Source organism: Populus alba, chromosome 5 (assembly GCF_005239225.2).
Source record: "Populus alba chromosome 5, ASM523922v2, whole genome shotgun sequence".
Taxonomy (NCBI): Eukaryota; Viridiplantae; Streptophyta; class Magnoliopsida; order Malpighiales; family Salicaceae; genus Populus; species Populus alba.
In genome coordinates this window covers 19,511,120-19,529,821 of record NC_133288.1, presented here as the reverse complement: position 1 = coordinate 19,529,821, position 18,702 = coordinate 19,511,120, and the positions used below count along the sequence as shown (strand labels likewise).

General features: G+C 39.7%; 2 protein-coding genes across 3 annotated transcripts; both read left to right on the top strand.

Annotated features, from left to right (window-relative positions):
- Nucleotides 1–92: 92 nt before the first annotated feature.
- Nucleotides 93–18,702, top strand: LOC118061725 (BTB/POZ domain and ankyrin repeat-containing protein NPR1). 2 transcript variants are annotated; one of them, XM_035075272.2, is made up of 4 exons: nt 115–1,486; nt 16,179–16,911; nt 17,415–17,603; nt 18,228–18,702. In XM_035075272.2, exons 1-4 carry the CDS (start codon nt 938–940, stop codon nt 18,491–18,493), a joined length of 1,737 nt encoding a protein of 578 aa, XP_034931163.1. In that variant the 5' UTR covers nt 115–937; the 3' UTR covers nt 18,494–18,702. The 2 variants fall into 2 exon arrangements, with proteins under 2 accessions (XP_073265580.1, XP_034931163.1); XM_073409479.1 differs by lacking the exon at nt 18,228–18,702 and having other exon boundaries at nt 93–1,486; nt 16,179–16,997; nt 17,415–17,597.
- Nucleotides 4,603–7,860, top strand: LOC118061724 (uncharacterized). The gene is made up of 3 exons (XM_035075271.2): nt 4,603–6,399; nt 6,492–6,668; nt 6,757–7,860. Exons 1-3 carry the CDS (start codon nt 4,603–4,605, stop codon nt 7,594–7,596), a joined length of 2,814 nt encoding a protein of 937 aa, XP_034931162.2. The 3' UTR covers nt 7,597–7,860.

The window sequence follows — 18,702 nt, the reverse complement described above, 5'->3', positions numbered from 1 at the left end:
ATATCTTTATGAAGGTCCATGTACATAGCCAACAATCCGATACAAATCTGCTGTTCCATAAGTTCATTCACTGAAATGTGATTGATATAGAACAATGCTCATTTTTAAATCAACTTTATATTTTTTTAGATAATGGAAGAAAGAAAGCGAAGGCAGCGAGGAATTTTCTCGGCAGTGGAGCATAAAGCATTTTCCTTAGCAGGCTCTTGCGTGCTGGGGTAATCGCAAAAAAAAGAAAGAAAAAGAAATTCAATATTGCAAGTCAAACGTCGTACATTTCTTCTTCTTTTTTTTGATCCGTGTGTCTAGCTTCCAACTTTAGATTTCATGAAATATACGGATCCATAGCTGATAATAATTGCAAACACCTATACGAATCACAATCACAGTAATCTTGTCTAAACTCGCCTCTTAAGTATTTTTTTACCCAAAATTTACTCAATCAACTGCAAGCAAATTGGAAATTCAGCTACAAGGTCTCCGATGACCTCTGTTGTCCGCAGTTCTTCATCCCGAGCTGTTTTTTCATCGCTTTCTAAGTGAATCAAAGTTTGTTTTCTTCTCTTTTTGCGTTTTGATTTTTCCTTCGAGTATCTACTCTTTCAGGGTTTGGCTTCATCTGGGTTTTTGCGCAAGTTTTGAGTTTTTCTCGAGTGAAGTGACTTTGTGTAGTTAGTTTCTTTGGTCGTTGTCCCTTTCTTTTTTCTTCTGTTTTTTTTTTTTTTTTTTTGTCACAGCTCTTGACCATATCTGTTCTGTTTTGTTATCCTGATTCCTGTCTGGTTAAAGATAGCTATCTATTTATGGCTATTTTTAGTGAACAATGTTCTTGTGTGGCCATTCCTTCGACTTTGATACTCTCATACTGTCAATTCCATGTTTCTTGATAAATTGAAGTGCTTGCTCGGCTTAACTAGGGACGTTTTGATCCAAAATCATGGAAAATGCCATTGAAACGACATCTTCTTTTAGTTTTGATTCATCTTCTTATTTATCAAACGGGGCTAGCAGCCACCGTGTACCAATGCCAGATGGTCCCGAGCCTGGTGTAAACCTTGAAAACTTGAGCTTAAGCAAGCTTAGTGGTAATCTGGAAAGGCTATTACTTGATGGGGAAAATGGTTACAGCGATGCAGAAATTGTTGTTGAGGGCATCCCTGTAGGTGTCCATAGGTGTATATTGGCTGCTCGTAGTCAGTTCTTTCATGAGCTTTTTAAGAAGGCAGATGGTAATTCGACAAGTGGAGATAAACCAAGGTACCTCATGTCTGATTTGATGCCTTATGGTGGGGTTGGATATGAAGCCTTTAATGTTTTTTTGCATTATTTGTATACCGGAAAGCATAAGCCGTCGCCGCCAGAAGTGTCCCAATGTGTTTACGACGCTTGTGCCCATGATGCTTGCCGCCCTGCTATTAATTATGCAGTGGAATTGACGTATGCCTCTGCCACTTTTCAGATGAAAGAGCTTGTTTTGCTTTTTCAGGTAGCTGTGATTCCGATTGTTGCTAAGGTTATTGTAGACACAATTTTTGTGTACCTGAAATTAAATAAGCACACGTGTACAAATATATAATTTTATTAAATATATGAATGGGTACAATCTCTATGTAATATATTCTATCAAAAGAATATGGCAATCCTCTGATTCTTCCCTTGGATTTGATGTATGGTGACTTGATTTATTTGAGTAATCAAGCCAAGATTTGTGCTTTGCAAGAACACGAATTTGGGCGTGTATTGCGAAGCGAGATGTTGTGATTTGATGCTTTGAAGAGTACCTTGATTTGTCTTCAAAGTGTTGTTGAAGAACTCTTATGGGGCGTTTTGGCTTGATCCAACAGAGCTTCGTTCTTGTTAAACTTCAAGCGTAGATGAAGGAGGCTTGAGAACTCTTTGAGAGAGAGCTTCCTTGCTTGAAGAGAGAGAGAGAGAGAGAGAGAGAGAGTCTTGAAGAAAATTTGTATCTCCTCTGGAATCCCCTCCCTTTAGGTTGAGGCCCTCTATTTATAGAGATCTGTAGGGGCTCTCAGGTCCTTTTCCAATGCCACGTGGCATAATTTTATTGGTTGGTCTTTATTGACGGAATCTTGACTTTATGACAAGATATCTTGAATATCTCATCTCAAGTGTCAACTTTTCATTGGCCAAGAAATATTTGAAGGCTCATTTGTTTTCCATGTCATTTATTTCAATTTTATTTTATCCTTTATTTTAAAGAATAAAATAACACGTGGTGAAATTTGATTGGTGGAAAATTTGTGTTTCTACAGATGCCCCCTCGAGACAAGTTCACTTACTTTTGGAACAAGTGGGTATGTCTCGAAAAATATGGCTGTGAGGGTTTTATATTTCCGACTAAAATTTGATTTGATCATATTAGATTTTCACAATAAACAGATAAATCTTATTGTGAAAATAAAATATAATAATCAAAAAATTGAAAATTTATGGATCAATCTTGATTGAGATTTATCAGATAAACATGATAGAATATTCAGGTCCAATTGCTCATTTGAAACTGCTGCATATGCAGGGCTAGACAAAATTTATCTTTATACCCGAATAGCAACAAACACTTTGACCGGGCTGCATGATTTTTTTCTTTTCACTGAAAATGGTCACTGTAGCATCTTGTTTTAAAGATCTCGTTATTCTGAATCCAATAACGCAATCTGTTTGTGATTCCGAGTAGCGGTTAACAAGTTATGAATGATGAAAGTTGCAACTCCCTTTTCTCAATGCTTTGGGAACCGTGCCCCCATCCTTAATTAATTTCAACCTTTTGGAAGAATGTCCAGAGAGCAAAATAACTTTGCAACGTAAATTGCTTTGTGTAATTGACTTTCTTTTCTAAATAAATTGTCCAACGTGAATTAATTACTAAGAAAGAGACCAACACAATTTCTTGTACTGGAAGCCGACTTTGCTTGCTCTCACAGAATAAGAAAAGACTTTGTTTTAGATTAGGAAAGAGTCACTGAGGTGGCTATAAAAGAACATTACATTGCTCTTTTCTTGTTACCCACCACGCAGCACTTCATGTTGCTTTTTTTTTTTATTAACCGCGTAGCATCCACCAAGTAACCAAACGTCTTGCTTCAAAATCAATATCTAACTTGATGCTTTGCGAAGATTGTGTCAATATCTACGGGCAGAATTGGTGATATCATTAAACCGAGTGTGGTACTGCTCAAGTTTGGATTTAATTAACGGTGCAGCCTCAACCTAGCAATACTTCTGTTTCTTCACTAACAGTGCAGCCTCCACTTAGCAGCTCAGCATCATCGACGGTCTTAGCAGGTAGGCATAACTCTTCAGTATTTGTTTTACAACCGCAAGTCCTTTATATATATATATATATATATATATATATATATATATATATATATATATATATATATATATATTCAGGACACAATTCTGAGTTTGTGCAGGTGAAGTGAGCTTTAAACTTCTAACCAAAGCTCATGATGATAGTAATTCAAACTCCTCTCTTTTATAAAATGCATTTGCATCGTCTTCCTATTTTTTGACCGCATGGAGAAGAGTGAAATTATGCATGGCCTAGAATAAAGCAAAAAAAAAGGAGTGATTGCTCAGCGAAATATTTCCAACAATTTGCCTAGTCTTAAGAGCTGACATGGAAAACTTGACAATCCGCAGTCCTCTATTCGTTGAATTACATAGTGACGCAGTGAAACTGCATTCGGCCATGTGTTATTTTATCTGCCATGGTTGAATTACATGGAGACGCAGAGACGGTGACTGCTCAGTGACTAGAAAGCAACTATTTTCTTTATGTTGACAGTAAAGGTGAACTCTAGATGCCGCAGCGACAACAACAGTTTTTTTTTTTTGAACTTCACCTTAGCAGGCTCCGGACAAGTTGTTTCAAGACTGTTGTTATCTAGATGAAAGAAATCCTTTCAAATCCTTGGAGCACTGCAGAGTTTCTTGATGGCACATCCAAAGAGAGAGCTTGTACTGGATTGGCATATTGTTGACATGCGTGTGTTAACCAAAAGCAACCCTTATCTGTTTCTGCAACTGCATGATGGATGGTGCAAACTTGTTATTGAAATAGACTTGACTAAGCCTGATTGAGTTATTGGTGTGCCTACCTGTTTCCATTAATTAACATCTATTCTTATTGCAGGGTTGCAGGTTTCTTTGGGTGATCTGAATTCTCTTGCCGTAATACTTTACAAGCATTGGTGCTTGACGAGTTGCTCCTTAAAGGTCACGGTTGCTGTTTTTTTTTTTTTTCATCAATTTTGGCCAATCATATATTTCTTAACATTGGAGCATCACTTTTCTTTGGCTCTTGATCAAGGTAAGTTCTTATTCTCTACCTTTTTTTTTTTCAAATATGCATCTAATTCATGCATTTTTATATGTCTTCCTTTTCTTTTTAGATGGTGCTTTTCAGGAATTCTTCTTCTTCTACTAAAAGATTCTTAGTGATTGATGAGAAGTATCGTCGGACAAGCCTTCACGTATATGAACCTGCCATTGGTCCATTTGCTAAGAAGCGGTCTTCCGAAAGCATCAAGCATTTGACTTCCTGGTCATTGGAGACTTCTTATGAACTTTATGGTCATGGGTGGTTTGCCTCAATCAGTTTTACAACTTCAATCCTCCTTTCCACATTCAACAACTTTTCTAGCTGATCTGCCGTCATTAGACTATCATAAACGTGATGGAAATGCTACTTGCAAGGATTATTTCCCAATCTCCGATGCACTTGAGTATACTCCCAAGTATTGGGAATGGACAGAAGATATTTTGAAACATTACGAGCCAATCCTCGAGAGGGCACATATTCGAGACACTATTTTTGCATCCCTTTTTACCTATGACTGGCAGATGAATGTTATCCTTTCTTTTTATAACCATTGGAATCCTGCTACCAACACGCTATCTACCCCGAATGGCGAGGAGTCTATATCTCTTTGGGAGCTAAAATCATGTAGCGGCCTTCCTATTTTTGGCACTTTTTATGATGAAGTCATCCCTTCTGCTGATGAACTTAATGAAGCTGACAAGAAAGGACGTTCTTTTCTTCCAAAGAGCTGCAAGTACCTATTCATCGCCTTTCATAAAGAATGTCAGACTATTGATGGTGACCATGTAATGACCCTTCAAGATTGGGTAGATTTCTGGTTTCGAGATGACTTGAGATACAAGGTACCTTTTTCTGTGGGCAAGTCTAGCGGATCCAATAAGACTAACTATCCTTCTGGCTCAATTGATAAGTCTCGTGTTCGCTTCAGCAAATTCATTCATCCTTTTAAGGAGCTTAATGTCCCTTCTCATATTCAGGATGAAGTTTATTTAGCGGCTTTTCTTTCATGTTGGCTATGCAAATTTGTATTTCCTAGCAAGGATGTTGGTTTCATTCGTCCTAGTACTTTCAAAGTAGCATCCATGATGGCAGCTGGAAGGCAATTCTCTCTTGCGATACCAGTTCTAGCAAGTATCTTCAAAGGTCTAAAGGAAGTCCAGTCTGCATTGAGTGTGACCGCACGAGACATCCCTTTTCCTATTCATTTTCTCAGCAGTTGGCTTGCAGAAAAATTTGGCACCCATCAAACAACAATTAGTCCTACCAAGTTAGTTGGGATGACGAAATATGCCGGTGTGGGGTTGGCAAAACATTTCAATGAATCTCAAGCTCATGCTCTTTTCAGAGATCCCAAGAGAGTCATATTTCCTGCATTACTTCCCCTGGCTAAAGTTGGGGTCTTATATGATGATGGCAACTTGTCAATCCTCGAGAGTGACTACTTTATGTGTATTCGATCCGGCTATTTGACTCTTCGTTATGATGATACTTTTATTTTTGAATCTTACTGTCCTGATAGATTCAGTAGACAATTTGGGTTTTGCCAACATATTCCCCGTGACTTTGGAGGGAGAACTGGAGTCCCAACCTTGGAGGATGTATCTCAACTTTGGCATAGTTTTACCAAACTCAAAACTCATTCCCAGTGCAAGCTTCCGTTGCCCCCAAATGATAAACTTCCTTTGGTAACTAAACGTTACATGGATTGGTGGACTCCAAGGTGGTCCAAAGTTTGTTCTCCAGAGATGAAGATCATTCTTAAAAGTCCTGCTAATGTTGCCATAGTATCACGAAGGACAAAAGAAAAGAAGAATGACCCTCTTTTAACCAAAAAGAAACGATCTTCTCCTACCTATAAAAGAGACAAGCGGGTAGTTGATGTTGATTTAGGCAAGGAAGATGGTACACGAACATCTGCCCACATAAATAGGACACCACTTGTGATTCCTAGTGTAAAGAGAGTGAGTACTTCAAAAGATCATCTTAATAAGAAATCCTCTAACTCCTCAGGGACAAAGGAAAGGAGTGCACAATCCTTTTCTCCACAATTGGTAAATAAATACTCGTCTCCTTTTTTTTTATATATGCCTTATTAATTCCCCTTTTTTTTTTTATTGAGATGCTCATAAGGATATGCATGTAGCAGGAGGAGGAAGATAATGTTGAAGCGATCTTAAATGTTGATGATAGTGAGCATGAAAATAGTGATCATCATTGGAAACGTTTAAAACGTACAAAAAAAGTGTTCAATCCTTGCAGCTCGGGTTTTCTTCATGGAGTCCCTAGTGCATCAATCATGCCAGACAATATTGATGAACTGGTTTGACACTTTCCCTCTTTTTTTTTTTTTTTTTTTAATTCATGTTATTTGTCATATATTAACCCCCTTTTTGATATGTATGTCTCAGCTTGGTCAACAAGACTTGGGGAATGACTTTGATATGTATATTGGGCCAGAAATGAGTGTTGCTTCTGTTGCTAGCCCTAACCCTTTCAATATTTTAGCTGCTGGGATTGGAAACTCTCAACCTTCATTCAGTTTACCACATGAGCAGCCTAAACCACCTCAACCGATCTTTAATATAGCGACCAACTTGCATAATCTTGGACCTACTACTGCCTTTGAGTCTTCAGGAGTCACTAGGTATTGTGCTGATGACATAATAGGAGAGATAAGATCTGAATTTGCTGTCAAGTGTTGGGAGAGCATCAAAAATAAGATTGCTCGTACACCGATCCATTATATTCCTAACCTGGCTGGTGAAGTTGAGAAGATCCTCCTCACCATTGAAGATATAAAGGTTGATTGCTCTTCTATCAGAAGAATGGTGACCGAGGTGATTGAGGATGCTAAAAAGTTTATTCACTTAGAGTCTTCATTATCTCCTATGATGACATCAGAGCAACGAGCCTTAAATGTTGAAAAGCTTGAAGTGCAACTTAAAAATTCAGAAGCTTTTGAAGAGGAGGCATCTACATCCATTTCTATTACTCATGCTGAGATAACAAAAATAACAGGACAATTGATGGAGTTGCAGAGCAAGAAGACTGAGTTAGAGTCATCTCTCAAGGCGTGTGATGCAAAACTTTCTGAGAGACAAATCATCACCTCCGGCATTCGAGTAGAGATCACCACACTATCCTCTTCCCCTGTGATAAGTGAAACTGACGCAGTCATTCTTCAAAAATTAAAAGGATTGTTGGAGACCAAACAAAAGGAGATGGAAGAACATAACTGGAAACCGTAGTATGATAATGGTTTATTATGCTTTGGAATTTTTTTTGTTTTGGTAACATCGGCTTATGACTTTCTATTGAGGCTACATACTTTATGTAATAGAATTCTTCTTTCCATTAATAAAGTCTATATTTTGCCTTTGCTTGTGTCTTGTTACCTAGATTTCCATGTTACGATTGTGTTTTGAGGTTTATTTGTCCCTCTTCTCTACGTGAACAATCATATTAGTTCAAACAACTTTAAAGGATGGTGTGACTGTACTTAGAATAATTTCTAAGTTGCCTACGTACCTTTATGGATAAAGGATCAAGTCACAACGTAGTTCAAAACCTTTTTTTTTTTTTTTTGCATGACTGTACTTGGAATGAATTCCAAGTTGCCTACGTACCTTTGTGGATAAAAGGATCAAGTCATAACGTAGTTCACATTTTTTTTTTGTCTTTTTTTTTTTTTTTTGTGCCTTTCACAGTTTTAGCTCGTGCGGGCCAGGAGCTACATCAGATTTCAAGCATAGTATCTTTTCAAGAATTTGCCATTGATAGGCCCAATCCTCAATCCATTCTCATCAACAATCTTGTAAGCTCCATTGGTGTAGACTTCTTGAACCACATAAGGGCCATCCCATTTGGAGAGGAACTTGCTGCCCATGCGTTTTGACATGATTATCGGGCGTCGTACTGCCAAGACAAGATCCCCTTCCTGAAAGGAGCGTGGTCGCACCTTCTTGTTGAAAGCTCTACAAAGTCGTGCTTGATAACATTCTAGTCGTTGTTGTGCCTCAAGACGTTTTTCATCTAAAGCTTCAAGCTCTTCAAGGCGTAGGCGAACATTGTCTTCATTGGAAAGTCCTTCTTGGATCGCAATTCTTAAAGATGGAATTTGACATTCTAGTGGAAGAACAACTTCAACCCCATATACCAGGGAGTATGGAGTAGCTTGAGTTGGTGTTCGGAATGTAGTACGATAAGCCCATAGCGCCTCCCCAATTCTCTCATGCCAGTCCTTCTTCGAGCGATTCACCACCTTCTTGAGAATGTTGCATAAAGTCTTGTTAAAGGCTTCCGCCAAACCATTAGCCGGAGCATTGTACATAGAAGAGTTATGTTGTTTGAAACTGAACTGTGCACACAACTTGTTCATGGCTGTATTGTAGAATTCCTTTCCATTATCGGTTATGATGTGTCTTGGTACCCCATAACGGTAAATGATGTTTGTTCGGATGAAGCTTACAACTGTCTCTTTCTTGACCTCTCTTAATGCTACAGCTTCTGCCCACTTAGAGAAGTAATCTGTTGCAGCCAATATGTAAAGATGCCCCTCGGAGCTTTTCGGCAATGGTCCTACCACATCAAGTCCCCAAGCATCAAAGGGCCAAGAGGCAACTGTCGGGTGTAAAGGCTCGGGTGGCTGGTGGATCAAATTAGCATGCAATTGACAACTTTGACATTTTCTAGCATAGTCTATGCAATCCTTCACCATTGTTGGCCAGTAATATCCCATTCTTTTGATCCGGAAGTGAAGTTTAGGGCCTGATTGGTGTGCTCCACAAATCCCTGAGTGAGTTTCTTCTAGTGCTTTTGTTGCTTCTTCTTCTCCGAGACAGCGCAAAAAAATTCCGTCAAAAGAGCGTCGATAAAGAGTGCCTTGGAAGTATATGAAGCGAGAAGCTCTCCGCCTCACCTCTGTCTTATGGCGTAAGTCTTTAGGTAGTTTTCCATGTCTCAAATAATCGATAAGCGGCTGACGCCAGTCTTCTCTTTCAATCTCGTAGACAGAAACCACGCCCACTTGTTCTTTCTCTTCTATGTCATGGCTTAGTGGTGGAACGACCCATCTTTGACATACAGGGACTTTTATCTCCTCACTACATGATGCTAGTGTTGACGCCAGATTTGCCAAGGCATCGGCTTGCTTATTCTCTTTTCGTGGTACATGTTCTAAAGTGACACAATCAAGTGATGTTATCAGTTTAAGTGCATACTTGTGATATGGGATGAATTCTGGCTTCCTGACTTCATATAGTGAGAGGAGTTGTCTGATGACTAATTGAGAATCACCAAAAACTTTAAGGCGAGACATTTTTATATTCACTGCCATTTCCAACCCAAGAATCAAAGCTTGATATTCAGCCATGTTATTAGAACAACATTTGGTAAGTGAAAAGGAGAAAGGCAAGACCTCCCCTTCTGGTGTGATGAATATAACCCCAGCACCGGCTCCATCTTGTCGTGCTGCGCCATCAAAGAACATTTTCCATGGTTCTGATAGTTCAATAAACAGAACATCCTCATCGGGTAGGTCTTCAGAAAACTTCCATTCATCGGGAATAGGATGATCAGCCAGAAAATCAGCTAGTGCTTGCCCCTTGATAGCTTTTTGTGAGACGTAGACAATTTCAAATTCTTGAAGCAATAAAAGCCCATTTTGCCAATCTTCCTGATAATACTGGTCTTGAGATGATGTACTTGAGGGGGTCAGCTTGGGAGATTAATCTTACTGAATGCGCTTGGAGGTAATGCCTTAACTTCTTTATTGCAAACATCAATGCTAGACATGTCTTCTCTATTGGGGAATAATTCAGTTCAGCCCCATTTAATGTCCTACTAAGGTAGTAGAGAGCACTTTCCTTGCCTTCATCATTTTGTTGTGCCAACAACACTCCTAAGGAACGTATTTGAGCCGCAATATAGAGGATAAGTGGACGTCCCTGTACCGGTGCTCGAAGGACAGGTGGGTTCAACAAGTATTCTTTTATCTTGTTGAAGGCATTAGTACAAGCTTTATCCCAATAGAATGATGTATCCTTCTTCATTAAGTGGGTGAATGGTTGACATCGGCCCGCTAAGTTAGAAATAAATCTCCGTATATAGGCCAACTTTCCTTGGAGACTCTTCAACTCATGGATGTTTCTTGGCTCCGGCATTTTTAGAATGGCCTCGATCTTAGACTGATCAATCTCAATTCCTCGATGTCGAACTATAAACCCTAGGAATTTTCCTGAGGACACACCAAATGCACATTTTAATGGGTTCATTTTTAGTTGGAATCGACGTAACCGTTCAAACACCAAACGAAGATCCTGCATATGATTTTCCTTTTCTTTTGATTTCACCACGAGGTCATCAACATAGCATTCAACATATTGGTGAAGCATATCGTCAAAAATCTTCTGCATCGCCCTTTGATAAGTGGCACCTGCATTCTTTAAGCCAAAAGGCATAACTTTATAACAATATATCCCTTTTGGAGTTCGAAAAGCCGTCTTCTCCTCATCTGCGGGTGCCATTCGAATTTGATTATAGCCAGATGAACCGTCCATGAAGGTTAATCTCCCATGACCCGTGGTAGCATCTACCATGATCTCAGTAATTGGAAGTGGAAAGTCATCTTTGGGACAAGCATTGTTAAGATCTCGAAAATCCACACAAACACGCATTTGGCCATTCTTCTTTTTTACTGGCACGATATTTGAAATCCACGTAGGATACTTGACCTCACGAATGAAACCTGCTTGGATAAGTTTATTGACTTCAGCCTCAATCTGTGATATGAGTTCAGGACGAAAGCGACGCTGAGTTTGTTTTACAGGTCTAGCCCCATGTTTTCACTGCTAGTTGGTGTACAGCAACCCTTGGGTCTAAACCTGGCATTTCATCATAGGACCAAGCAAAGATATCTCGATATTCCATCAGAAGTTCCATGTAATTCGCTTCCTCTTCAGGTGATAAGTTTGCATTGATGAAGGTTGGTCGTGGGTTTTCAACAGTTCCTAAGTTAACCTCTTTAAGTTCGTCCATTGTAGGCTTATTTTTCTGATTCAAGGGAAGATGGAGCTTCCTCAACATCTTCTTCGACGACAAACTTATCATTATCATCTTCTTCAATAGTGATGTGATTTGAAGTGAGACTCATTATTTCATCTTCTTCTTCTTCATTAGAGGGGTTTGTTATCACTATTGTGCGTGTTTTTCCTTTCAATGTCTCTTCAGCACTCACTACCCATTCACATTGTCTCTTCATGCGTGAAGGTATTTTGCTACGAAGAACCTTTGAATCACCCATCAAACTTGTCTCTTTTGACATGGATTGTCCAAGTCTTGCAAAGACTGGTGTGCGTTTTAGCACCCTTCCATTATTTTGGGTTCCAATCCTAGTAAAAACAGGAGCACGACTTGTAGTTCCACCAAGACGATCCCAGACTGAAGCTCTAAGAGGTGTCGACTGACTTTGTTGTTTGTCCTTCACTTCTTTCGCACTTATGTACCGTGAGGCTTCTTTATTAATATGAAAATACAGTGGTGTGGAAGACTCATATCCAAGACCAGCCCTCAAAGTTTTGCCAGAAGTTTTCTTCTCTCTCCATGCCTTTCTAGTCCTTGCAGAATCTTGTTTATCTTCAAGTTGAGTTGTATCACCATCCTTTGATATCTCGTTGATGTCCTCACGACTATAGCCAGCCCTTGCTAAAAGCTTGTAAGCGTTGGGATCAAAGCCATTTGACCGTTTATCAGGGAGTCCTGTAAGATTTATCACCACCGACTCAGTTTGATGAACAAACCCTTTTAGTAAAGGTTTTGAAACCTTGTTCAAGGCGAGATTAGTAGCTGGCAAGGTCAAGTTTTCAAGCTCTTTATTGATCTTTTCTTCATCCTTTGCAAAAGAAGACTGACCCTCTTTTCTTGCTGATACTGGAATATATCGGAGTGCCGCGGCTTTACGTGGTGGTTTATTGTCAACAAAGTTTTCTACCACCTTTTCTTTTCCTTTATTCTTTGTTGGCTGAGACACCCCTTCATTTGCAGATGACTTATGCCCTTTTGAGCTTTTAGAGTCAATTATTCCCTCTCCTAAGTGGTCAGGTGGTGATCGTAGTTCTTCCATCATATTTGACTTGAAATAGAATTTTGCGTCTGCAAAGTGAGCTTCAGCTATAGTGAAGGGATCGGTGTCTGCCATTATCTTTCTTACTTGTCCATCTCGGCAATACTTAAAACATTGGTGGAGTGTTGAGGATATGATACCATTTTCATGTATCCATGGTCGCCCAAGCAACATATTGTAGGTAGTTTTGGCATCTATGACATGGAAAAGTGCATTGGATTCCATATCTTCCATGTGCATCGCAAGTCTTATCTTTCCTATAGCATTTTGCCCTCCTTGATTAAAACCTTGAATCATCAGATGACTTGGGAAGAGTTCATCCATAGGAATCCCTAGCTCTCTCATGGTCTTAAGAGGTAGTATATTGACCGCCGAGCCATCATCCACCAAGATGCGATTCACTATCTTTTCATCAACATATCCTTTAATGAAAAGAGGTCGGTTATGGAGTTTTGATCCAAGCAACAAGTCTTCATCGTTGAAGGATATCTCTGTTGTGCATACACCGTGAGATAAGTTTGAAGAGTCATCATGACTTTTCTTCATGACATAATCAATAGGCGTTTTCTCTTCATCAACATGATAGCAAGCAACAGGTACATTTTCAATTCTTTTCATTTCTGTTGGCATGTACTCATTCAATGTAACAGGCTTTCTTATACTTCGAGCTGAAAAACCCTCCTTTCTAACTAGTATGGATTTTTGCTGAGTCTTTTTGGCGTATCGGCTCACCAATTAGCTTCCTCACCATTGAGCTCCTCATTCTTGTTGGCTTTGTCATTTGTATGTGTTTCCTCCTTCCTCTTCTACGTGTGACTAAAGTCCATCCTTCATCATCATAATTTTCAGACCATTTAGGCTTCAAGTCGTCAACTTGAGGTGTAAGGGTTATACATGGAGTTTGACTTGAGGATGCAGTGAAGCTCATCGGGAAAATAGCATCAAGTCTTATAGGTTCATAGGAGCCAAAACTTATTGTAGAGAGTGATTGACATGGTCCTAAATTGACCGTGGTTGTGATATTAGAGGCTGCTATTTCATCATCAAAAACGATATCTCCATTCTCGTGTAACCTCATGATCTTGTCTTTCAACACAAAACACTTCTCTACGGGATGACTAATTAAGCGATGATATTTGCAATAATTTGGATTATCTACTTGGTTTGCTTCTTCAGGGCGTTTCACCTCCGGCAACTCAATGATATTTGCCTCAAGCAGATCATCCAGCATCCTAGATATGTCTGAGTCAGGGAATGGATACACTTTTTCTTGTCGCTCTTTCAATGATGGTTTCTTTCTTTCACCCTTTTGAAAAGTAGTCGGCGTTGCATGATCATCCCTCTTAACTCCAGTTGGTACCCTTACAGCAGTCGAGTTAACTACTAAAGATTGCTTTCCCTCGACCTTCAGAGTGCTCTTTCCGAATCTACGACCTTCAGGCTTATTTCTTTTAGGCTCTTGCATAGGTAACAATGAACTTTCAGCCGCCGCAATGCTAAGTTCCATATCATGTGCACGAGTAGCCAATTCTTCAAAAGACTTTGGTTTGATGCCTTGTAGGATATATCGTAGTCCCCAATGCATCCCTTGAATACACATGTCTAGCGCAGAAGTTTCGGTGAGTCGATCTCTACAGTTGAGGCTAAGGTTTCTCCACCGATGAATGTAGTCGATGACAGGCTCTTCCTTCCACTGACGTGCATTAGTGAGTTCAATCATGCTAACCACACGACGAGTGCTGTAAAAGCGGTTAAGAAACTCACGCTCCAACTGCTCCCAAGTATCAATCGAGCAAGATTCCAAGTCAGTGTACCAGTCAAAGGCATTACCTTTCAAGGAACGAACAAACTGTTTTACCATGAGATCACCATTAGTCCCGGCATTGTTGCAAGTCTCCACAAAGTGAGCTATATGTTGTCGAGGATTTCCCTTGCCATCAAACTGTTGAAACTTTGGTGGTTGGTAACTTAGAGGCATCTTTAACAGGTCGATTCTTTGGGTGTACGGCTTCGCATATGAATATGAGGGTTGAATTGAGCTTTCCACCTGGTCTGTGATGGCTTCCTTGATGAGTTCTTTCAGTTGATTTTTGGTGAAGATGCCATCAGTAATACCACGTATATTCTTCACAGCTCCGATTGCAGACTCCTCGATGACATCTAGTTGATCTACTTGAAAAGCCTTGGTAGTTGAGGTTTGGCCTCTTTCGTTCAAGCTCTCAAGTTTGTTCATCAACTTTGCTATCTCGTGGTCTTTTGCCTTGAGTGAAGTCGAAAGCCCCTCGACGAGTTTTGTCAAGTTAGCCACTTGATCTTCTAAAGATGTTGTCTCGGTCATCATCACTGACATGGTGCTAGAACCCGAAGCCTTACTTGGTGATCGACACGGAGAAGTTTCCATAGGTGAATTGTCAAAGTCGCCTTGAGTGCTGAAGACAATTTCGCGCGCCTCACTTGACTTTTGTAGTGGAGTTGCTTGTGGCTTCATCTTTGAGGCGACATCTTGTGCCCCTCTTGCATTCGAAGTTGATATCAACTTGAGAATCGGCCTAGTTCGTGCATACAACTCGACGATGGATTTTGTTTTCAATGGCGGGGTTGAAGGATCTTCAATAGTGTGTTGGGGACCTGAATCAATGGCCTTGTTGCTCTTCGAAGCGACAATGGTGATCATGTTCCTCGTAGTTGCCATTGAGAGTTTTGTTGAAAATTCTTTCTTGAAGGGAAGAGATGAAAGGTAGAGATGTCCCCAGCGGAGTCGCCAGAAATTTGTAGACACAATTTCTGTGTACCTGAAATTAAATAAGCACACGTGTACAAATATATAATTTTATTAAATATATGAATGGGTACAATCTCTATGTAATATATTCTATCAAAAGAATATGGCAATCCTCTGATTCTTCCCTTGGATTTGATGTATGGTGACTTGATTTATTTGAGTAATCAAGCCAAGATTTGTGCTTTGCAAGAACACGAATTTGGGCGTGTATTGCGAAGCGAGATGTTGTGATTTGATGCTTTGAAGAGTACCTTGATTTGTCTTCAAAGTGTTGTTGAAGAACTCTTATGGGGCGTTTTGGCTTGATCCAACAGAGCTTCGTTCTTGTTAAACTTCAAGCGTAGATGAAGGAGGCTTGAGAACTCTTTGAGAGAGAGCTTCCTTGCTTGAAGAGAGAGAGAGAGAGAGAGAGAGAGAGTCTTGAAGAAAATTTGTATCTCCTCTGGAATCCCCTCCCTTTAGGTTGAGGCCCTCTATTTATAGAGATCTGTAGGGGCTCTCAGGTCCTTTTCCAATGCCACGTGGCATAATTTTATTGGTTGGTCTTTATTGACGGAATCTTGACTTTATGACAAGATATCTTGAATATCTCATCTCAAGTGTCAACTTTTCATTGGCCAAGAAATATTTGAAGGCTCATTTGTTTTCCATGTCATTTATTTCAATTTTATTTTATCCTTTATTTTAAAGAATAAAATAACACGTGGTGAAATTTGATTGGTGGAAAATTTGTGTTTCTACAGTTATTTTTCATGGATAAATTGTTAGGTTTTTCCTATGTATCCTAACTTGCAGTGATTCATAAATAGGGAATAATTGACAACTCACTGAATTGCTAGATCAAATGTGTTTCCTTTTCTTTTCATGGATATTCAGGATAATCTTATTTTTATTAGTAATATTACTCAACACATAAATTACCCTTGCAGCGGCGTCTCCTGAGTTTTATGGACAAGGCTCTTGATGAAGATGTAATCCCAATTGTTATGGCTGCCTTCCACTGCCAGCTAGACCAGCTTCTCTCTCACTGCATCGAAAGACTTGTAAGGTCAGATCTTGATAGTGTATGCATCGACAAGGAGCTCCCTCATGAAATTTCAAGTAAGGTTAAATTACTGCGCAAAAAATCTCTGGAAGAAGCTGAAAGTAGCGTTGAAGAGGTAGACCCCGTGCGTGAAAAGAGAATAAGTAGAATCCACAAGGCTTTGGAGTCAGATGATGTTGAACTGGTGGAACTTCTCTTGAGGGAATCTAATTTTACCTTGGATGATGCTCATGCTCTCCATTACGCTGTTTCCTACTGCGATCCTAAGGTTGTCAAGGAAGTTCTTGCTTTAGGCTTGGCTGATCTCAATCTTAGGAACTCCAGGGGATATACAGTACTTCATGTGGCTGCAAGGCGCAAGGAGTCATCAATCCTTGTGGCACTACTAGCTATGGGTGCCCGTGCATCAGAGACTACAATGGATGGACGAAATGCAGTTTCAATCTGGCGTAGTTTGACTAGGCCAAAGGATTATAATGCAAACTACCAGGAATCTAACAAAGACAGGATATGCATTGAAATCTTGGAGAGAGAGATGCGCAGGACTTCAATATCTGCAAACATGTCGATGATATCGCCAGATTTGAACATGAAGCCGGACGACCTGGAAGATAGAGGTGATAAACCTTTATCTGTATCATCTAATTTCCTGTCGCCAGTGCTGAAGATATCATACATTCACTTTTTTGCACGACAAATTTGGGTAATTAGTACTGGATACTTTGCATCTTCGTAATAGTTTGAAAAGAATTTCTGCTGTAGCATGTTTTTATAATTTGTTGAACATTTTTCAGCCAAACCATAGTTTTAGTATCAATTGTCAAGATATTTTCTACTTTACTCTTTATTCATTCTTTTACGTACGTTCCACCATCCTTATAATTTTTTTTGTTCAATTCACTGCTCAAAAGTACAAGTTCACTTCCAATCAAGAAAGAACACAAATGGGGACATTTGTAAAGATACCATAGGGCAAGGCATGATTGTGGGCCTTAAGGCATTGGGCACACACTAGTTTAGTCCCAGCTCTGTCATCTGTAACTTCTTGAGGAAAATGCACTTTAAATCTTTGGTTGATGTCGTCAAAGTAAGTGCTAAATGCCAATCTACTGTGTGGCAGTGGCGTTTGCACGATTGTTTTTCCCTGCTGAGGCCCGGCTAGCTAAGGACATGGCAAATGCAGATTCAACCTCAATGTACACTGGCCTTCCAGCGTCAAAATCAAAAGGCTCAAGTGTTGATTTGAACGAGACACCTTCTGCTCAAGACAAAAGACTCCAGTTGAGACTGCAAGAACAGCGTAAAACAGGTATAATTTACTGCCATTGTTAGAAACTCCAATTTTGTTTTCCAGTAAAACGTGACTCCCAGTTTAGAAGTCAAGCTATAAGATTTTCCTTGTGCATTGTTTTCTTACCGTAAGTGTCTTCAGACGAGTATTTCAGAGAAATTAGTTACGGATCCTGCCATATTCACCTGAATTTGCGGATCCATCTTTCTAGTTAGAGTCTTCAGGTATCACATCTGCAGTGCTGAGGTTCTAAAATAATCCTAAAAACGATCCATGAAGTGGATGAGTGCCGGGTCTAAACATGGGGCATAATAAAGAGTCGCCGTTGCGAATAAGAAAAAAGGTTTCAAATATGTTCTCATGAAGCCAACATGAATGGGAATATTATAGCTTTTTTGGGAAATTTTAGTTCCCAGAACGTTCTCTTTGACAGCTCACAAGACATTTGTGAAATCGAAACTTAGGGGGATTACTGAAAAAAGCTATTTTAAGGGCAATGATTATGGATTAAATCCTTAAAATCGGTCGAGATGAACACTAAGACCCTAATAATCAAATGCAACTTGCAGTAGATAGGCCTAAGTTAGTATATGTATAAACAGGAGTTGCATGATGCGTTCTCTGATTTTTCTTTGATGGCAGTGGAGATGGGACGGCGCTATTTCCCGCACTGCTCAGAAGTTCTTGACAAGTTTCTGGATGACGGTGTGCCTGATGCTCTCTACCTAGACAAGGGTACTCCTGCAGAGCAGAAAATCAAGAAGATGCGCTTCCTGGAACTTAAAGAGGATGTACAGATGGCACTTAACAAGGACATGGAGAAAAATAGATCAGTCCTCTCATCATCTTCTTCGTTCGCATCTTCTCCAAAAAGTGGTGTAACACGCAAGGCTAGGAGGAGGTGCTAAAAATTGCGTTCGCCATTGTTTTTTTCCCTTCCAAGGAACTCCACGAGACTTTCTTTGAGGTGTTTTTTTTTTTTAAACGGCGTTCAACAACAAATTTTCTAGGTTTTCTGTGTATAGTAGCGTGAACTTTGTAATATATCTCGTAGTGGCTTGAAACATCAATGTAGAAACTTAAGCTCTTTGTGAACAATAGCTCTTTTAATTTCTTA